The sequence below is a fragment of the Cnephaeus nilssonii genome (genome assembly GCF_951640355.1).
Source record: "Cnephaeus nilssonii genome assembly, chromosome: 10".
In the NCBI taxonomy this organism is placed as follows: Eukaryota; Metazoa; Chordata; class Mammalia; order Chiroptera; family Vespertilionidae; genus Cnephaeus; species Cnephaeus nilssonii.
The window spans coordinates 41,143,899-41,167,211 of NC_137081.1; the positions used below are offsets into that span (position 1 = coordinate 41,143,899).

General features: G+C 35.8%; 1 protein-coding gene across 1 annotated transcript in view; it reads right to left on the minus strand.

Moving 5' to 3' along the window:
- Positions 1-23,313, minus strand: part of AGPS (alkylglycerone phosphate synthase) — a 126,332-nt gene that overhangs the window by 37,271 nt on the left and 65,748 nt on the right. The window contains exons 11-14 of the mRNA XM_079782053.1: positions 16,070-16,197; positions 6,699-6,750; positions 3,022-3,098; positions 281-393 (exon numbers count right to left, since the gene is read on the minus strand). Of these exons, the coding sequence (XP_079638179.1) occupies positions 281-393; positions 3,022-3,098; positions 6,699-6,750; positions 16,070-16,197 (370 nt within the window). The remainder of the gene's footprint in view (positions 1-280; positions 394-3,021; positions 3,099-6,698; positions 6,751-16,069; positions 16,198-23,313) is intronic.

Genomic DNA, 23,313 nt, shown 5'->3' on the forward strand with positions numbered 1-23,313 from the left:
GACTGAGGTTTTTCCTATTTCACTCTAGCACAACAAATAGCAAATGCTATAAAATTAGCATTAATGGAAAAATATAATATTTAGTAGTCATATATATGATTACACAAGAGCAACATACTAATCTAGCTTTCTACACACTTTTAAAGTAAACTAACACAACATTTTAAGTTGATTATCATATATTACACATTTAATACTATAAAGGGAACATTAACAACTGCTTGGAGATATCATAATTTTAGCTCAACTTCCTCTTGACATTATGAACTGAAAGCCATACCCAAATTTTGCAGCAATGTCATATACTTGTTTTTCATGTTGAAGAACCTTCTCACGGTCCCCCTCAAACAGTAATGTAGCAACACTTAGTTGATTTGGATCAAATCCTTTAAACTAAAAAATAAAAATAAAATAATTATTATAGCTAAATCTTATCCTACAAAACAGTAAATCAAAATACATTTTGCTCCTTTTTTCTTTCGGGTCTGGACTCTAACACACCAACTCTTTGAAAACTGAACTTTGGTTGTCATGGGATGTAAAGTACAGCATAAGGAATATAGTCAATATTATATATATATATAAAGCCTAATATGCAAATTGTCCCCTCGGGAGTTCGACCGGGAGTTTGATCGTTCACTATGATGTGCGCTGACCACCAGGGGGCAGTGTGGAACAAAGGAAGGCCCCCGCTGGCAGCCGGCAGTTGGCAGCCAGGAAAAGGAGGCCCCCAGCCGGCAGCCGGCAGCTGGGGAAGGGAGGCCCCGGCTGGTAGCCTGAAGGCCCTGATTGGCCCTGATCGCTGGCCAGGCCTAGGGACCCTACCCGTGCATGAATTTCATGCATTGGGCCTCTAGTATACTAATAATTATGTAAGGTGTCAGATGGGTGTGAGATTTATTGGGATGACCACATAGATATGAGATGTTTAATCACTGGGGTGTACATCTGAAACTAATAGTGTATGTCAACTGTAATTGAAAAACAAAAAATTATTTAATTTTTTTTTTAAATTGAGCTTTGGAACTTTACATGGCAATCGCAAAGAACTAATGCATGTATTCAGATAATCACAATAGAATAAAACTATGAAAAAACACTTCACTTCAAAGTATGCCTCAGTGTCAACGGTAATGACTTACTAATATGTAAAAACAACAAATAACTTATAAGAATTATAATTATAATAAAGAATCCATTAAAACTACCAAAATGATAGAAATTAATAAATGATATGGGGGGGAAGTAAAAACCAACAGCACCCTTACATACTACAATAAGTTCTTATTAAGTAATATTTTCAAAGGAGCTCTTATCCATAAAATTAAAATACAAAACAGCTAAGAATAACCTTACAAGAAAATATATCACTTCATTAGAAAAACATGTCTAAAAAATGTCATATGTTCCTGAGTGCATAAATATTATAAAACCTGTCAATTCCTTCCCAAATTAATAAACAAGTTTATCTTAATTCTAATGAAAATCTATACGGACTTCCTAAAATGGTGACGAGTTCTTAAAATTTTTCTAGGATAATAAACTGGTAGGTAACAGTGATAAGAAAAATTCCAAAAACAAGACCTACAGCAACTAAATTCATTTACTTTTTTAGAAACAAAAGCTAATTAAAAAGAATTTGATACATCTAAATGGAGTTTATTTCTTGGATAAGTATATAAGACTAGAAGCCCGATGCACGAAGATTCGTGCTAGAATGGGCTTTCCGCTCCCTGGCTGCTGGCACCGCCTTTCCACTCCAGCCCAGCCCCTTTCCACTCAGGCTCCGGAGCCGTCTCTTTCCACTCCGGCCCCTCCTTTCCACACTGCCAGAGGCCCTGAGAGACCGGGGGTGGGGCAGAACGCCTGCGTCGTCGCCATGGCAACGATGCAAGCATCCTGCCCCCATCACTCGGCGGCTGAGTATGCAAATTAACCACCATCTTTGTTGGGTTAATTTGCATATCACTCCTGATTGGCTGGTGGTGTAGCAGAGGTACGGTCAATTTACATGTTTGTCTATTATTAAGTAAGATGTCTTGGACATGGCAAATCAATATAAGAAGCAGGGATTAGTTAATGGTGTTTTCACAACTGGTTACCAATTAGGAGAGGAATCGGTAAAGATTAATTTACGTCTATCTCACATTATAAAAATGAAAAAATTCAAATAGTAATAAAGACTTTTTTTAAATTTAATTCCCATTTAACAAAGTAGCAAGAGAAGAAAATGGTCCTAATCATAGTTCTGAAGGAAGGCTTTTCTAAGCTTAGAAGCAATTAAATAATCACAGAAAAATATATAAAAATTTGAAACTTTTGTGTACCAAAAAGAAAAACCCTTATTTGAAAAGGACTCACTGACTGGAAAAATTATTTATAACATTTATGACAAAGGCATCACATAATTCTCAAAGGACACACACCAAAGCACCGAGAAAAAAAAAATGAAGCTGCCATCTCTGGAGAAATAACCATATACAACTAATTCACACAAAGATCATATCTAGAAAATACAGGAAAATAGTCAGTCTCATTGAAGTTTCAAGAAATAGTCAGAAAATTTAGAATATAAAACAAAAATCCCACTAGCAACAGCAAGGATGCAACAGAAAAACAGCACAAGTGAATTGCCAGAGGTAGTGTAAGCTGGTATAAATGTTTAGGAAAGGAATTAAGCAATCATACAGGTTTTTAAAAAAATCTATACTCTTATTTCACTTCTATATATCTACTATAAAGGAAAAATTCAAACTATAAAAAGTGTTATATGCATGAAACTGTTTAATTCAGTGTTATTTTTAGGAACTTCAAATCTGAGGAAAAAAATTTAATTTCTGAAATTGAATGCATTATGAATTTACTTTGATATTTATTTCAACATGAAAAATCACTATGAAATATACACAGCAACATGGAAAAACATACTTAGAATAGGTACCTGGGAGGGGGAGAAGACAGGAAACAAAATCAATTTATATCCTAAGCATTAAAATGTTAGCATTTTATAAAAATTCTTACCTTTGTAATATAAAACTTTTTTAATCCATCCAAAAACGATGTAAAAATAGAGGAAACCTGAGGTTTAAGAGCATGGCCTAAGAAGAAAAAAAAGTTAGTATTTTAAATTAATAACAAATTCTATGTTTTTCAGAAGATCAAGAGGTTACTTTAACTTAGTATACTAAAAGTGAATGTTTTCATATAACCTTAATTTTTAAAATTTGCTAGTTATATATAAACTATTGCTATGAAGATCTACATCTTTTATCTTCTTCTCCTTTCAAAAGTCACAATTTCCTGTTTACAAAACCCCTGTTTGACTGCTCTTTTTTCAACTCAAATTACTCTATATAATTAATACTACATATAGTTTAGGTTATCTTTCAATGGTGCACTTTACTCATAGTAAAATCACTTCATTAATTTTTATTTCATTAAGAGAACCGAATGGTGACTCGTTTTACTTTTATTTTTTTAATTATGCAAAAACCATTCAGAACTATAACCAAATATTAAGTCAATACCACATTTAAGGTTGTTTCTTAATTAATTCTTAATTCATCCAGAATTCTTGGCATAAAAACTAGTAATTGCTTCCTTAATCACACCCAGCGAGTTAAAATTGCCAAAATAACATAAATGGTGTCTCAGAGTCTGTTAAATTCATCTTTGCCTACAGATTGAGCTTAATTGAGAGATAGTCTTTTACTGATCTCATTGTTTTCAGAGGAGCAACTTCTTAACTCTCATGACTGCTACATTTAAGAGTCCTGCATCTGGCCTTAGTGTTAGGAGAACAATTCAGAAAAATGTGGCGTACCATTTAGATAGAATTTTTATAAAGAACTTTAAAGCCTCTAGTAAATTTAAATTATCTCCAAATGAAAATTTTACTTTTAGAAAGGCTTTAAGGTTTTGGGATTTTGTTTGTGCTTAAAGTATGGCCCTTCCTTAAAATAGGTGCACACAGCAAACTCGTTTTTTGGAAAACAAACCAAAAAATTTCCTGGGGAAAAAACTATTATTTACAGTCTATTTTTTTTTAAGTGAGAGTCTGAATATGTAATGTTTGTTACATTTTTATTTATTATAATAGGAAAGTGCCTTGCATAAAAGAATAGCTAACATTAAGTCTTCACCAGAGGCTAAGAGTTAGATATCATGCTATAACAGAACAAAGCAAAATACAACAAAAATGAAAGGCAGATTGGACAATGATCAACCTAGCAATCTTTCTGAGCTCTTGGATCACAAGTAAGAGGTTTGTTTGGGGTTTTATTTTCCTTTTATTGTAACCTGCCAGAGATGCTTCTCTAGTACAACCAGTGCTTTAGTAGGTAACATTTCTAGCATGTATAAAGTTAGAAATAACATAGCAAAGAATTCACTTTCTGTCACAAATGGAATTCATCCTACTTTAACAACATTGGAAACACATAAACATAAAATGTGTGAGTGTGTATGTTGTGTTCTTGCAAGAAACTGAAATTATATGTCCTTCAAACAAGTCTCTTAATCCACATAATCTTTACACAAAGTATGAGGACCCTAAATATTACCTCTCTGATGTGAAATAATGCTTAAAGGGTATATGTTAATCTTAACACAGTACAATTTCCATTGAAACTGATGGGAGGCAGTCACATATATTCCTGATACTGAGTTGATGTGATAGCTTTAAAGCATATTATTGTAACAGTGATACTAACTTTTAAGTGGGTCAAGCATTAGTACTAATTGAGCATATTATCTTCTACTTATACTTAGGTTAACGTTGACTATCAAATTGATTATATTCTAAATACATTCCAGCTATTTTATTTTATCTTTTATAGGAAACAAAGAAACTAGTTTCCAAATTTACTAACTAGACAGTTTAATTAGTGAATTTTGTTGTTATAGTGTCAATTAAATAATTTTAAAGGACTTAATAAATATCTGTATTTCAAATAAGTAATCTGAGACAGTGGAACAGATACAACTGGGTTCAAATTCAGCTCTACCACATATGACTTGTGGGCTTGGACTGAAATTTTAAGCTTTTGAGTAGTTTGTAAACTAGGAAGACCATTCTGAAGAACAGTTGTGAGGAGATACTGGATAAATTGTGCTACTAATACTGTGCTTAATATTAGCACTATGCTATGTGCTATCCACGATTTGTTTACCCTCTTTTTGCTAATTTGATGATTAAGTCAGTCAACATGTAAGTGCCTGTTATGTGATAGGTTCAAGAAATATAAAAATAAATGAGAATACCCCCTAAATTTGACAAACTTTAGTTTTCAGGAGAAATCTGTGGGTCATTTCAATATACTCAACAATATATATCACAGTTGCCTCAACATGAGCCCCAAGGGGGTGGGGATCAGACCTGAAACCCAGGTACATGCCCTTGACCAGGAACTGAACCCGCGACCCTCTGGTGCGAAGGCCAACACTCTAACCACTGAACACACTGGCCAGGACAACTAAGTTTTTATATAATAACCATTCTTACCTAAATTAAAATCCAAGCTACTTTCAGATAGAACTTTTAGAAAGGCCTATGTTAGCCTTTATATTTATTATTGAGCAATCATTCCCATAATTTCATGGACTATTTTGAGGGTATTTAAGTTAAAGTCTATAAACTTAAATCCCAACTAAACTGATATTTATGAAAATTATATAGAAGCAATAAACTATAATTGAAAAGATGAGAAATTGTGTCAGAAAATTTAATACTTTAAGCAAAATAGGGAGAAAAAGAAACAGTCAACTACTACTGAATTCTCCACCTAAGTATTCCAAGGGCACCTTAAATATAACCCATTGCAATGCCTTTCCCCCCAAAATCATCATCTCTTCTAGACTTATTCTACCAATCAAATCAGTCAAATGAGAAATCCAGGAGTTGTCCTCAATTCTTACCTTTCTTTAACCTTCTTCATCCAGTTGGCAAGCTGGTCTTTGAAAAATCTATTGCTTACTTTCTATCTCCATTGCTGCTGCCTTGACTAAGACCCACCCCCAAAATTTGCCTTTTGAGCCATTCCAACTCTTCCTCCATGTTTGCACCATTCTAATCTATCCTGCATAATGCTAGCAAAATGAGCTTTCTAAAATGTCAAGTTGATTTATTTTATCTCCTCTACAAAAAAAAATCCCTTTGCTGACAAGATAGACTTCAAACTTATCCTGCAAAGCCCTAGTCCACCCATCCAGTTTTCTCTTGTAACAACTCTCACCCTAACCTCTATTTGAGCCACACAGAACTAAAATAAGCCATTAAAAGGTTTACCATTTCATATTTTTGCTGATAAGTGAACAGATTTGGCAGGAGAGAGGGGAAGAGACCATCTCAGGCAAATTTCTATTCATCTTCTAAGATTTACCTCAAAAATCACCCTCCTTTAACAAGCCTTTCCTATCTCTCCACACCGACCTCAAGCAAAATCAAGCGGGCCATCAACCAACCCTTACTTCACACCAGGGTAGCCAGTGCAGTCTCTTTCATAGTACCTGCATCACTCCTGCACCCATTCATTTATATACTTGTCTGTCCTCATTAGACAGAGAGCTTCCTGAATGACAGGAGCTATGATGTTCATCATTCTAGTTCTGCACTCAGTAATCTTCCTGGCACAGAAATGGTATTTCATAAATTTTTGTTGCTTACTGATCAGATTTTAAAATCACCATTTCTTACTTACCAAACTGAAACTGCAGGTTGTCCATGAGGCGAATAGATGCAGGAGCACATCTCTGTTTTAAAAAGGAAAAAATGTGATACAAATTTAATAAGGAAAGAAGCTAGACAGGTAATATAGGAATGTCATCTTTCTTCGTAAGTCTAGGAATTGTTACTTCTTTTTATCCCTTCTCATAATCCATAGAAAAACTATCAGTATCTAGAATTCTAAGATCTTTCAAGATTATTTGTATGAAAACAGCTACAAAACTTTGAGGCATAAGATTATGTATCTAAACCATCTAAGACTGCACCAGTGTCATGTCTACTTTGGCACACAATAAAAGCTGCAAGGGAAGAAAAACAAGAAAAGCAGATATTCATATTCATTTTGTGATGATAAAACATTACAATATAAACACTAGCAAGGTTTAAGTTAGCTACAACTTTCCCACAGAATTAAAAGTGAGCTGCATCCTAAATGGGATTTTATTTTCTAGGCAATTTTTTTAACATGGATAAACTGCTACCAAGAGGTTGCTTTCAGATAAAAGAATTTTGATAAATGTCATGAACTTTTAAAATATTTATCTTCTGAGTATTATCATTTATCAATAAAATTTGTACCAACACAATACTGAGATTTATGGGAATCACTGAAACTTAATATACATCTTAACTGTGTGTTATGACCTTTTTGCTATTACTTGCTTTTAATTGGACACTTAATTTTTAAAATAATTCACAGGACACATTTTATTCTAGCCCCCCAAAATGACTAGATTCTTATTTTGAGAGCTTGTTTGGAGGTTCTAGCAGGGGAGCGCAGCTACTCGTATACCCTTGACCGAAGACCGGTCCTCTCCTCTGGGGGGAAGGTCGTCCTCTTCGACCGAGCGCGCAGCTTCGGGAGGGACGCACACATGGATCGGTGAGGGAGGAGGGGGACACCCGCCTAGCCAGCCAGATCAGCCGAATCAACCCTGGCGATCAATGGGGTGACAGATGTCGCAGCCAGATCGCCCTCACATCCTAGATTCTTATTTTGAAATCTATACAACTTATTTACTCAGCTTTGATACTAAAGGTGAGATAATTCAATCTATATTAAAAAGTCACTGCCAAATCTAAAGAAACAATGTCAGATAATTTTATAATCACAGCATAAAATAACCTTGAATTTTACAGAAATCCTATGGTTTCCAACTTGTTTTCATATATTTTTATTTAATATAAGAAAACAACGCTGTCAAGGTAGCAGTTCCCCTTTTTACAGGTGTGAACACAAGAACCTGAGAGATTAAAAGACTTCTCAGAAGTCAGGTGCTAATTACATAGTAAAGATAGAACTAGAATCAAGCTATCTTGACTGCTAGATGAGCAATATTTCAAATACACCACAGAACCTCCAAAAAAAATCACTTAATACACACATGCACACACACACAGTTTTAAAGTTATATATGAAACAAAAAATTACATGAAAATGATCTTATTTGATATTTCCTTAGCTTATTTATTAAAAGTATATAGTTATGCCTTGGCCGGTTTGGCTCAGTGATTAAGTCAGCCCGTGGACTGACGGGTCCTGGGTTTGACTCCAGTCAAGGGCATGCACCTCGGTTGCAGGCTCGTTCCCAGGCCCCTGCTGGGGCATGTGTGAGAGGAAACCAATCAATGTGTCTCTCACATCGGTATTTCTCTGTCTCTCCCTTTCCTTTCCACTATCTCTAAAAATCAATGGGGGGTAAGTACACATATGTAATACCTTAATCAATAAAGAAATTTAAAAAAAATCAATGGGGAAAAAATATCCTGAAGTGCGGATTAACAACAAAAAAGTATATAGTCATAAAATAAAAAATCTACTATATCTCAGTAATGTCAAACATTGGTATAAAGGTATCTTGGTAGTTAGGTTAATGCTTCTAAAAATATTACCAGTTTCCAAAATACCAAAGGAAAATCAATTTTCCTAAAATGTTTTATTGAAATAGGCACATCAACTTCTAACAAAACAAAGAAGCCTGGTTAAACCAAGTTTCTTTTCTTCATAAAATAGAATATCATACAACATGCATATTTATATGTTTTGGCTTAAGCACACCAGTAAAATATCAGAAAGCATTCAGAGGCATTCTGACATTATTTTTTAAAAACCCTTTTAAATTCCTAGCAAAAACCTGTAAATTCCATCTCCTACTGCCCAGATTCTACTTCACCTGTATCGAAATAGCAGGTGTTATTAACAAAAACAATCAATGTTGGCAAACAAACATCAGAAAATGGGGAAAAAGTATATAACATTTAGTATAGTAAATGTTTAGTGGAATTCAATCTCTGAAACAACTAAAACACAATATGCAGGCCTTGATAAAAATCTTAGTTTGACAACACTATCCACAAAATACATTATGAGGACAAGTGGAATAAACTGATTATAGAATAAATATTAGATGGCATTAAGAAACTACTGCTGGTTTTCTTATACATGATAACAGCATTGTGGTTATAAAAACATCTTTTTTTTTTTAGGAGAAGTATTTAGTGGTCAAGTGTCATATAAAGCATGCAACTTAATTTCAAATGGTCCAGGAAACATATACAAACATAAAAAATAAAGCAAAAAGTTACAAATTAAAAAGTTGGAAAAATAAGTAAGAAAAGCTTTAGGTCACTTGCTACATATAGCAACCGATATTCAATTATATTTTAGTTGACCGATGAGTAACATAAACTAGTCAGTCATTCACTGTTTCTATTTACACTAAGGTAGAGTAGGTGGTTATAGACTTATATTATAAAAATATTAAGAAGCTAAAAAAAAATTTGTATCTAGATAATAAATGTTAAATTAGTTTTCAACACTGATTTTCAAAAATTATCAAAAATCAAACCAATAACTTTAATAAGTTTCATGTTTTAATAGTGCTGCACATTTTGAAAAATCAGTAGATGGAGTTTTCCAGTTACTGTTACAAGTAAATTCTCAACTAAAGCACTCAATTAAAAAAATAGCATTTATGTTTCTTTATGATCCTCTGTAAATTGATAATTTGTAAATCATTGTACATTTTTCTAAAAATAAAAAACAGAAAAAGTTTCTTAAGAGTTTAAATTAAAAGCTGTCACTACAGAGCAATTAAATAGAAGTTCCTATAAAAGACCAAAACAGTGTTACAATAACTTAAAAAGAACAACATTCTGGTTACTATATCTATAATTACGACTAGGTTATGTTTCAACTGCTATGAAAACTAATTTGGTAGGTTAAAAAAAACCTCAAAAGATTTCCTTTAAAAGTTAGAGACATCACACGTTCTGAGAATCTGGGCTCTAAATTCACTCCCATGCTATGAGTATTCCATAGAAAAGAAAAGGAAAGGGTCCTTGAGTTAAAGTGACCCCTGGTGGTAGGTGATTAGAACTAACATGAGAGGGAATTATTTTTACCAAGTTCAATGGTGAGTTAATGATACATTCAGGGGATTTAAGAAACAAACACTCTAACAAAAATGGCTTATTCGAACTAAAGTTAATGAAGTGATTTCTTTCCTACTATGATAAATGTGCCCATGCCAGAATCTCTAATATCACCTGACTTGGACCTAAAGTGTATTTATACTTAGTAAATAGTCTGAAAAGATGAGAAACTGATTGTTATGTACTAATAAAGATATATTAATATCTTTGTTTTATCTGAGCAAAGAAGAAATAACTACATTAGCCTTATAGCAGGTGTATAAAACTAAGTCAAATTTCTGGCAATTTCTTCCTTTTAATGATGCTATAAACAGGAATTCACTTAAATATGTAACCTGAAAAAAAATACCACTCTGATTAGTCTTATTTACTTAGAATTTTCTGAACTAACTTAAAAAGCAACAGATTTCTCAATCTAATAATTTTCTCTAAATAGTTCCTGTAAGAAATGCATCAAAAGATTTCTGAAAATTTTGTTTTTATGGAGCCAATTCATAACTCTTGCCATAGAAAAAAACAGAACTTACACTTCGGATGAGACACATTTAAGGTGTGTTGTAACACATTTTAAATGTCTGCAGGATTTCTACTGTTATGACTCCATAAGAATAAACCATAAAATAGAGGCAATAGATGGTATTTCTGTATCTCTGATATCATAGTTGAGGAATAAATCATCTTTGAGTTGAAAAGATTTGTTTCTTCAAGGAGTAAAACAAACTCTGTGCAGATTATAGAGCAGCCCAAATTTCTGAGCCATACAACTATTCTGGAGAGTCTACTAATCTCATACAGTATCGGAAGTCAATGTTTCAAAACCCAACCCCTTGTACATAGCTATACACAAATTTAAACACCAAAAAATATACAATAGGCAACATCCTTAGTGATTATTAGACAGTAACCATGTCTATTTAACTTACATAATATCCATTGTACTGTGTTGGATATAAAGTTAAGACCCTACTATCACACATAAAAGACACGATAATATAAGAGTTAAGAAAAAAATATGTGAAAGAATTTTATAAATGCAAATTTCTAGATATAAAAGCTTAAGGTGTAGGCAGAATTAATTCTTCCTCTCAGTAATAAATCAGAATTGCTAACACAGATGAAATCATATAATATTTAAGGCTATTTGTATAACTGGTCCTATTTGAAATGACATACTGGCTTACTACTGGGAGTCTACATTGTAAACAACAAGAACTTTTAAAAATAATAATTATCTCTTGAGTTGAAAGAATGAAATAATACGTATTATAGAGTAGATACTTCCCTCCTCTTATATTGAAGAAAGGGCCAAGAGTTAATGCCTAACAGTCTCCTAGTCAGAATTTTACATTTTCAGTTTAGTAAAAGTATAATGACTTGTTCTGAGTAGCTTCTGGTCAAGAGCATGTCTTATAACTGTCCTGAAGTTTAACATATTTTGCTGGGTCACAGAGTAAATCCAATTAACCAACATATGGCTAGGTTATTCTCTCTGCTTTAGAGGAAGAAAAGTATGTTTTCAAAAAATGATTTAAAATAACAATTCCATTTTCTACCTGTAACAAATTATTTCTCAGAATTACCACTGAATATAAAGGAGTTTTAATTTTTTATATTACAAATGTTAAGCATTTCCATATAAGTGAACCCCTCCAGGACAAATCAAATTGGAAACAGAACAATTCAGAATTGAGGTATATTAACATTCTGAGGTGTCAGACACAAACTATGTATTTTTTCCCAAATTATGACCTATACTCACTAGGAAAAAACACCCTATCAGTTTAAAATTATTTAATAGAAAAGTGATGGTATGTAGAAAGGGCCACCCTTGTCAAAAGCGAGTGACAGAAAAAACTGCCTTTTAATATATTTTTAAAAACCTATTTCTTACACTCAAAAAGACAGTTTTTGGAGTACTGCTTACTAATCCATGCCACATATACAGTGTTTCCTCTTAATGGAACAATTGTTCATCTCTCAATACTATAGGGCATAACTCCTAAATTTTTATTAGGGGGAGAAAAAAAAACAAACTTCAAAAATTGCTTTTGAGCTTGTTTCCCTGTTTCCCTTTCAATTTACTTTTAAACCAACAATAAAAGAGAGTAATAAAATATATCTGACACTGCTCTTGTGATTAAAAAACAAAATGTTCCCCCTTTGGAGACGCTTTAGTAGGAATCTACTTTCCGAGAAAGTCTTAAAAGTCACTTACCCATCTAGTGAGTAAAGATGGAGATTATACTGGATTGCCACTTATGAGATAAAATCACATTAATCTTCCACTAAATCTTCCTTTCTAGCTCCTCACAAGGTAGTGAAGTACTGAAAGAGGAAAATTCCTCACATGGACAAAGATCAGATGAGAGAGACTTTAGCAGAATCCTTCCGCTGCCAGTCTAATGTTGCTCAATTTATTTCCTTCAGTAAGAACAGTGATGAAAATACACACAGAGCCCTTCTCTATTTATGAACAATCACATATGCTCCTTTCCAAAAGGTATTCATCCAAAATAGTTTCCCATTTCAAAGTCTGAAAATACTGCAAAGTGGAAGTGCTATAAAATGACAGTGAAGAATTATAAGCAGCCAACTCATTATTCAATCAGGAATTTGGCACAATCATAAAGCATGTACTGTCTATTTTAATGGATCTTAATTCCTCTGCTATCAACTGAAAATCCAAATTGCAAAATGAACAATGACTAGTGCCAAAATCTGGTAATTTTCTCAATTTTTTCTGCTTGAAATACTCTTACAAAGCAGGGAAGCACATAAAGTAACATTCTTAACATGTAAGATTTGTACATTCTATAAACTATTATGTAAATGTCCGTGTGCTATAATGCTAGCATTTACCCATTTCCAGGGAAGGTAAACAATAATGCCTCCCTACATGTGCATTGTAATAGGAGCAAAATGTGTAACTTCCCCAAACAGTGAAGTAACTTACTTGTTTCTTTCAGAAGAGCAAAATTTTTAAAATTAAATCGTTATTGTTGAAAAGTATTACATATGTGCCCTTTTTCCTCCCATTAACTTCTTCTAGCCTGCCCCTTACCTCTATCCCAGGCCTTCATCACCCTATTGTCTGTGTCCATGGGTTATGCATATATGCATACAAGTTCTTTGGTTGATCTCTTCAACCCATCCCAGAAGAGCAATATCTGAGAATAAAATGTTACCTATCTACGCTTTTTAATCTGTTTCAAGTAAGGCAAGCTTTCTAGTCATATGGTATTTATCTCTAAAAATTGTCTATTATTAAGTACAAAACACCCAATTATTGAAACTATAGATTGAAAGGAGCTTTCTTTTTGATCTGCTTTTTAACCTCAGGGTGGCACTTTCTATCAATTATTACCTTTATTTATTCTAAGATAATTCATATAGTTCTTTGTGTGTAGTGAATTTAGATTTTGGTCACTGTGTGAATATCCAAAGAGTTTTTTAAAACAAATTAAAGGACAATTTTTACTGGCTCATGTAAAGAGGAAGGAAAATTTCACTCCTTGCTTTTCATTAGCAGAAGTAGTTCTTTGTTACTTTCTATCAGGGCATATTAAATTGTAACAAAAATGACATCAGATTGCACCAATTATTTATGTTTAAATTCAACATTTCAACTGTAATAAAATTATAAACTTAAGGTTTTGATACACTTGTATATTTTTTGCTTTAATGAAACCTAGATATTTTACATGGGAGTATTTGAAATGTGAAAAACTCAGAAATGCTTAAAATATGTCTTCCTCTACTCCAAGGACCATATAACAACATTAAAACTGTGTTCCACAGAGTGGAGATACTGTGCAGGGGCAGAATTGGCCAACACAGACTGAATGTAACCTCATTGAGATATTTTATTAAAAATACATACAAATCAGACTAGCTTTATAAATTATATAATTATTTTTAAAATCTAATTTGGCATTTATGTTTACTTTGCTATAAAATATTAAGGCAATAATGGTAAATTAAAAACTTGAACAAGAGATAATCTGAACTATATCTTTAATGATAAAGCTTTTGGGGGAGAATAGTCAAGCTGGACAAAGATAAAAAGTAAATAAAAGTACAAAGAATAAATTATAATACAAAGTAAAAATACTAGAATTAAAAAATTATTCATTAAGGAGAATTTGAAATAACAAGAAAATATAATCTACTTATGGACTAGCTTCCCATTTTTCTAGGTATTAACTCAGAGGTAAAACCATAATGCTTTTCAAGTAGCTCTTTTATTTCTCAATACCTGTAGTATCTTAAATTTTTTCTTGGTAATCCATCTTAGTTTATTTTTTGTTTGTTTTTTAATTTAATTTATTGGGGTGACATTGGTTAATAAAATTATATAGGTTTATCCTTGACCTTTAAGTGATGCTTTTAGTATAAGAACACATTTGAACTATAGTGCTCATTGCTCAGATATTTACTCCTAACACTTATCTTCAACTCCTCCTTTATTCAACCATCCTACTTTTAAATATACTGTTACCATATCATGATTTTAACCCAACCAAAGTAACCTGCGATAAGTTTAAGAATGTTCATTCCACGAGTATACTTCTTTTTAAACTCTCCCCTGCACCCAGGAGTAAGACCATCAATATTAGGGGGCCTTTGACTAATTCTTGATGGGAGAAGCAATCTAAATGATAAGCAACTGAAGCTATTTGAAAATTATAAAAATTATCCTTGTCAACTGTTAGATTAGTGAGAAGTCCATATAGCTGACCTTCCTAAAAGTGGGAAACTAATAGAAAGAATGAGTGTCCCAAGAAAGTAAAACTGGGTGCATGAAAATGGTAAATATGTGGGTAAATGTAACTTTTTTTTGCTTATCTTAAATTTCTTTAAAACATTCATAGTGATTCTCTTGGGATAGCTGGAAGACAGGACTCTTCACTACTTTTCATTTGAGTACCTTATAAAGTCTACAATAAATATTGAGTACTCGCTTGGTAAAATTCCATTGCCTTACCAGATCCTCCCTCCACTCTGCTCTGGAAAACTGCAGGATAACCTATGATATGTAACATTAGAAAACTCCATTGCCCTTAAGATTCTAGTCCAGTATAACTGAAGTATTAAAGAATTCCAGGAGTTTGGAGAAAGCAAGAAGGTGAAGTATATTCCCTTAACTAAATCCTGTTAGGAAATGTTGAAATAATAATTTTTCACAAACCATTGTAGTTCAAACAATAAATCAAATGCCTAAAGAAATGCAAGAATTTCCACATTGATACACTGAACTAAATAAATTTTATTGCATTACCTAGTCTTTTAAAACCCTTGAAAATATATCCCTTTTTTAAGAAGGGAGGGGAAAAAAGGAAATTCTTTTACTAAATATATTATATTATGCTATACTAAATTATCATACTTAATTTAAGTTATAGATTAGGTAATATTATAAAATAAAGTAGGGCCTGGTAGCACCACATTCTAAGAATTGATAAACTTTAACTACCTATAATTTCTAAATGTCTGGGCCATTAATATTCAGCTGTTTATTTTAATTTCAATGAATGTCTTAATTTAAGAAAAATTAAATATTGCTTCAATTCATAACAAACCATCTTACTCAAAAATAACTTAAGAAATCATAACATTAAATAAAAGGCGAAGTCATTAGAAGCCATCAACCCAAGTATATTTCTTACCTTGGCTTAAAATTGTATAACACTCTTTAAACTAAGAAGTAGATGTATAATTACTTTAAAAAAATAGCAGCTGCACTTAACGGGATGATTTTACAACATTACCATTTCATATAGGACTGGGTAAAAAAATCACAAATATAACACAATAAAATATGAAGATTATATGTGACATAAAAATCAATTATGCAGAATTTTAAATATAAGTATATATGTGTGGGTTTATTTTTGTTGTTTTGTTGGTTACCTGTTTTGCAATTTCTCTTAAACAGGCTACTCCTTGTTCAAAATTAGGGAAAGCTACTGAGCCATACTTTTGATATTCAGGGACTGGTCTGATTTTTATTGTAGCTTCTGTTACCACACCAAGAGTTCCTGAAAAAGAAGGGGGAATAATCCAATATGTCACATGCCAATTTTCTAAATCATATTTAAATCTATTTTATCTATTTACTCAATTAATTTATTCTATTATTCATATTTAAATCTGTTTAATCTGTTCTGTGGGAATAATGGCTACTCAAGTTTTTCTAGAAAAACTAAGCAAATTTTCTAATTTCTAAGAAGTTTATAGAATACATTTTTCTTGGTTATATATAAATATTTTACAACATTTTTAAGGTAACCTTTCTCCAAGAAGGTTACTTTTAAATAGTTTTATGCCCGACAGGCATGGCTCAGTGGTTGAGTATCAACCTATGAACCAGGAGGTCATGGTTCAATTCCGTCAGGGTACATGCCAGGGTTTGTGGGCTCGATCCCTAGTGTGGGGCATGCAGGAGGCAGCCTATCAATGATTCTGTTATCATTGATATTTCTATCTCTCCCTCTCCCTTCCTCTCGCAAATCAATAAAAATATATTTTTAAAAGTATTACAACTTACTAAAAGAAAAATATATTTGAAAAGCAACAGGTTTTTGTATCTTATATGCATTCATACAAAGGTGTATTTTGATATTTGTGCCTATTTTTACTGTGAGGTCAATTTATTGGGGACAAAAAGAACTTTCCATGAGCACTACTTAAGGTGATAGAAGAAATTAGAGGGACTATTACAACTTGCCTTTTTTCTTAAGAATTCATACAAGGAAAAGACAAAGGCAAGGGAGATGCCCTTGTATGAAACCAAAAACCCAGATATTTAATAGACAAAACTTATCATAAATATACAGCACAAAAGGACCACCAATGAAACAAATATTCTTTTCTTTCTTACATGAAGGAGTGGGGGACAAATCAGAGAAAATAAACAAGTTAAATATAACTACATGATCTATATATCTATACTAAAATATTTGAAGAGACATGGTTAAAACTAATTGTATTCACAAGCCAAGCTTTTCAAATCAGTGGTTTCTGATGTACTAATGATAAAAATTATTAATACTATTAAACTTTTTGCGAATTATAAAAAAGGGGAAATTTTTGAAATTGTAAAACTTCACTACAACACTTGAAATAAATGAAAAGTATCCAAAAATCAAAGCTCCAAATAAATGTATAATATACCTAAAATAAAATGTCAATATATAATTAAAGATTAAAAAGTACTAAGTCCATAAAAAGTAAATTATATTACATTAGATCACATATAGAGGAGATTTCCTACTGAAATATCAAATATGGCCCTATTATGACATGTAAAATCACAAAGCACTGCAATTTTGGCCCAATTATATATAAAAAAAGATATATCTTGTCCATTTTAAAAGATAACAAAAGTGACTAGATTTTCTTTTATTTTAGCATCTTTGTTGAATTATAATTCACAGACCATAAATTTCACCCATTTAAAGTATAAAATTCAATATATGCAACTTTATTAACCATAATCTAAGTTCATTTTTATCACTCCAAAAAAGAAACCTATCCAACAATCATTCTCTATTTCCCACTCCCTACTTCCCTGACACACACAACACAGCCCTAGACAACCACCAATCTATTTCCTGTCTCTATAAAGTTTCCTATTCTGGACATCCTATCTATAAAACAGTAATATGCAAATCATCACTCTGCTACACTCACAAGCCACGCCCACCGGCCACGCCCACCGGCCAATCAGAAAGGGAATATGCAAATACACCTAACCAAGATGGCTGCAGCCTCGGAGAGCAGTTGTTGGAACTGGGATATTGGAGCAGAAGATCAGAGGGGAAGATCGGAGACAGCGGGGGTCCCCCACAGGTGATCAGAGCCAGCTGGGGTCCCCTGCAGGCGATCGGAGCCAGCTGGGGGTCCCTGTCCAGGGCCCGAGCCTCAGCCAGAGGCTTGCGGCATTGGCTGGGGGTGGAGCTGGGCCACTGGAACCAGCTGGGGTCCCCTGCGGTGATTGGAGCCAGCTGGGGGTCCCTGACCAGGGCCCAAGCCTCAAACAGAAGCTTGAGGCCTTGGCCTTGGATGGAGCAGGGGACAGAGCCATCTGGGGGTCCCTGCCCAGGGGCCGAGCCTCAAACAGAGGCTTGCGGCATTGGATGGGGGCGGAGCGGGGAGATCAGAGCCAGCTGGGGGTCCTGCCCAGAGCCCAAGCCTTGGCCAGAGGCTTGCAGCCTTGGCCGTTGGGGCGGAGCCTGGCGATCGGAGCCTGGCGATCAGAGCCAGCTGGGGTCCCCTGAGGGCGATCGGAGCCAGCTGGGGGTCCCTGCCCAGAGCCCAAGCCTCTGCCAGAGGCTTTAGGCCTTGGCTGGGGGTGGAGCCCACGAGCGGAGCCAGCTGGGGGTCCCTGCAGGTGATTGGAGCCAGCTGGGGGTCCCTGCCCAGAGCCCAAGCCTCTGCCAGAGGCTTGCGGCCTTGGCCGCTGGGGCGGAACCTGGCAATCAGAGCAAGCTGGGGTCCCCTGTGGGCGATCCGAGCCAGCTGGGGGTCCCTGCCCAGAGCCCAAGCCTAGAGGCTTGCAGCCTTGGCCGTGGGTGGAGCCGGGCGATAGAGCCAGCTGTGGGTGTCTGTGGGCAATTGGAACCAGCTGGGGGTCCCTGCCCAGGGCCCGAGCCTCAAACAGAGGCTTGCGGCCTTGGCTGGGGGTAGAGCAGGGCGATCAGAGCCAGCTGGGGGTCCCTGCCCAGGGCTGGAGGCTTTAGGCCTTGGCAGGGGTGGAGCCGGAGATCACAGGAGATAGGTGTGAACTACAGAGGAAATACCTTTTCTGACCACTCATTGGCTAAGCTCCCTGTATGCCACTGGTAATATTCTTAGTAACTTGGGTATAAGAATCCAAAAAAGTGATCTAGGGCTTTTCCACCACACTCCTGGAGAAAAAAATGAAGGTCCGCTGCTGGAGGGCTAAGAAATGTCATAACCTGCCCTACACGGTTTGGCTCAGTGGATAATGTCTAGGTTTGCCAACCGCAGAGTCCAGGTTAGATTCTGATCAAGGGCCTGTACCTGGCTGGGGCCCAGGTCAGGGCTCAGGAAGGAGGCAAGAAATCTAAGTATTCCTCTCACTTTGATGTTTCTCTCTGTCTTTCCCTTTCTCTTTCACATTCTCTAAAAGTCAATGGAAACATATACTCAGGTGAGGATAAAAAAAAAAAAAAGAAAGAAATGTCATCCTATCTAATAAAAGAGTACTATGCAGATTGATCATCACTGCAACACACAATATAGCTGCCCCCATGTGGTCAAAGATCCTGCCCCCATGTGGACACAAGATGGCAACCACAAGATGGCCAGCAGGAGAGGGCAGTTGGGAGGCACCCGGCCTGCAAGGGAGGGCAGTTGAGAAGGACCAGGCCTGCAAGGGAGGGCAGTTGGAGGTGATCAACCCTGCAGGAGAGGGCAGTTAGGGGTAACCAGGCCGGCAGAGGAAGGAAGTTGGGGGCAAACAGGCTGGCAGCAGAGTGGTTAGGGGTGATCAGGCTGGCAGGCAGAAGCGGTTAGGGGCAATCAGGAAGGCAGGCAGGCAAGCAGTTGGGAGCCAGCAGTCCTGGATTGTGAGAGGGATGTCCGACTGCCCTCAAGGCAGTCGGACATCCCTTGAGGGGTCCCAGATTGGAGAGGGTACAAGCTGGGCTGAGGGACAACCCCCCTCCGTGCACGAATTTCGTGCACCGGGCCTCTAGTTGTATATAAATAGAATCTTAAAATAGGTCAGTTAATTTGTCTGGGTAGGAACAGTGGGGATACTGGAAGTCCTAGCTAGAGCAATCAGGCAAAAATAAAAAAAGGCATCAGAATTGAAAAGGAAGAAGTAATAATGTCTCTATTTGCAGATGACATGATATTATATAGAGAAAATCCTAAAGACTCAACAAAAAAGCTCTTAGAATTAATCAATAAATTCAGTAGTTACAAGATACAAAATTAACATACAAAAATTAATAGTGTTTAAAGACACTACCGATGAATTTTATAAAAAACAAATAAATTGATCCCCTTTACAACAGCATCTAATACAATAAAATACTTAAAAATCAATTTAACCGGTGAGGTGAAAGATCCCTACTCTGAAAACTACAAGACATTGATAAAAGAAATCAAAGACACAAGTACAGTAAATAGAAAGGTATCCCATGTTCATTTATTGGGAGAATTAATATTGTTAACTTAGCAATACTAGGAAAAGCCATCTATAAGTTCAATGCAATCACTATCAAAATTCCAATGGTATTTTTTACAGAAATTAAAAAACATACACACCACTCCTAAAATTTTTGGTGGTGGGGACCACAAAAGACCCTGAACAGCAAAAAGAAATCCTAAACCAGAGGTGTCACACTTACTAATTTCAAGCAATATTATAAAGCTATAGAAATCAAAACACTATGGTATGGGCACAAGAACAGGCATATAGGTCAATGAAACAGCACAGAGAACCCAGAAATCAACCCAAGCCATTACACTCAATTCTATATAATAAAAGGCTAATGTGCAAATTGTCCCCTGGACCAGGAGTTCGACCAGCAGGCAGGCCGGCCAACAGCCCATGTCCCCTCCCCCTGGCCAGGCTGGCCGGACCCCACCCATGCACAAATTCATGCACTGGGCCTCTAATATATATATACATACACTGAGTGGCCAGATTATTATGTGTTCAGAGATCATAATAATCTGGCCACTCAGTGTATGTGTGAATGAAGGCAGGTCCTGTTCTTAGAAGTTTATGACATTCCCTGTTATTATATTAGTTATCATTTCTTTCAACATGTTCTGCTCTGCTGTGTCTCTCCTTTTTAAAAAAAATATTTTTATTGATTTCAGAGAGGAAGGAGAGGGAGAGAGAGATAGAAACATCAATGATAAGAGAGAATCACCAATTGGCTGCCTCCTGCATGCTCCCCACTGGGGGTCAAGCCCACAACCCGGCATGTGCCCTTGACAGGAATCAAACCCGGACCCTTCAATCTACAGGCTGATGCTCTATCCACTGAGCCAAACCAGGTAGGGCTTTGCTGTGTCTCTTGAGAAGTCATATTTGGATATAGTATACAGTGTGCAGAGGCACTAAGATTTTAATATATAGATTCTAAACAAGGCTGAAGCTGGTGGGTACTTCCTGCCCTGGCTTCTCCCTGAGGATGTACTTAGTTGGTGTTTTTGCCAAAACATCTCATATGTCCAGCATTGCTAGCCAAGGGTCTACAGTAGCTCTCAGGTCTCTTTCTTGAGACATTACTAAGAGTTTAGAACCTTTCATCATATAACTATAGTGTGAAACGTTTTCTCCAAATGTCTTTTTCTCAAACATGTCTAAAATAAAATATACTTGGCACTTCCTTTGGCCAGTAACTCAGAGAGAGCATCTTGCACTCCAGAGTAGTACGCAGAAAGATATAGTATTATTTAGAAATTTAGAAATACAGTAGTTTCCCCTTATCCACAGGGGATACATTCTAAGACCCCCAATGGATGCCTGAAACTGTGGATAGTACTGTACTCTATATATACACTATTTTTCCTATACATACATACCTACAATAAAGTTTAGTTTATAGTCCTAGCTGGTTTGGCTCAGTGAATAGAGCATTGGCCTGCATACTGAGAGGTCCTGGGTTCGCTTTCAGTCAAGGGCACATGCCTGGGTTGCGGGCTCGATCCCCAATAGGGGGCATGCAGGAGGCAGCCGATCAATGATTCTCTCCCATCATTGATGTTTCTATCTCTCTCTCCCTCTCCCTTCCTCTCTGAAATCAATAAAAATATATATTAAACAAGTTTAATCCTATATAATAAAGATGTAATATGCAAATGGTCATTACACGGTGAAGTGTAACGACTGACCACATAATGACCGGATCACGGATCAGCAGGAGGGTGGGACAGTGAGCTACAAGCGGGTAGCGGAGAGCTACAGGATGGCGGCAGTGAGCTACTGCAGGTGGTGGAGAGCTACAGGCGGGAGTAGGGTAGCAAACTATGAGGAGGGGAGGAGGGGCAAGGGGAGCTATAGGAGGGTGGGGCAGCGGGTGGAGAGCTACTGGAGGGCAGCAGCAAGCTACTGGTGAGCTATTGGTGCACGGATTCGTGCGCAGGGCTACTAGTATTTGATAATGGAGGCAAGAGCATACAATGGAGTAAAGATTGTCTCTTCAATAAATGGTGTTGGGAAAATTGGAAAGGTATATGCAAAAAAATTGGACGACCAACTCACACCATACTCAAGAATAAACTCAAACTGGATAGAGACTTCAATGTAAGCTGTGAAACCATAAAAATCCTAAAAGAAACCACAGGCAGCAAAATCTTGACATCTCTCGTAGCAATATGTTTGCCAATACAACTCCTAGGGCAAGGGAAACTAAGGAGAAAATAAACAAATGGGACTACATAAAAATAAAAAAACTTCTGCACAGCAAAAGAAACCATCAACAAAATAAAAAGGAAGTTCACTGTATAGGACAATTTGGCAATGATACATTTGATAAGGAGTTAATATCCAAAATATATAAGGAACTCATACAACTTAACAAAAGGAAGACAAACAATTCAATTAAAAAATGACACTTCTCAAAAGGGGACATACAGTTGGCCAAGAGACATATGAAAAAATGCTCAGTCACTAATCATCAGAGAGATGCAAATTAAAATGACAATAAGGTATCATCTCACATCTGTCAGAATGGCTACCATCAACAAATCAACAAATGACAAGTGCTGGCGAGGATGTGGAGAAAAAGGAACCCTAGTATACTGCTGGTGGGAATGCAGATTGGTGCAGCCATTACAGAAAACAGTGTGGAGTTTCCTCAAAAAATTAAATATGGAATTGCCATTTGATCCAGTGATCCCACTTCTAGGAATATATCTTAAGAAACCTGAAACACTGATCAGAAAGAATATATGCACTCCTATGTTCATAGCAGCACAATTTACAAAAGCTAAGATCTGGAAACAACCCAACTGCCCATCAGTAGATGACTGGATAAAAAAGCTGTGGTACAATTACACTATGGAATACTATGCAGCAGTAAAAAAGGTTCTCTTACCCTTTGAGACAGCATGGAGGGACCTGGAGAGTATTATACTAAGCGAAATAAGCCAGTCAGAGAAAGACA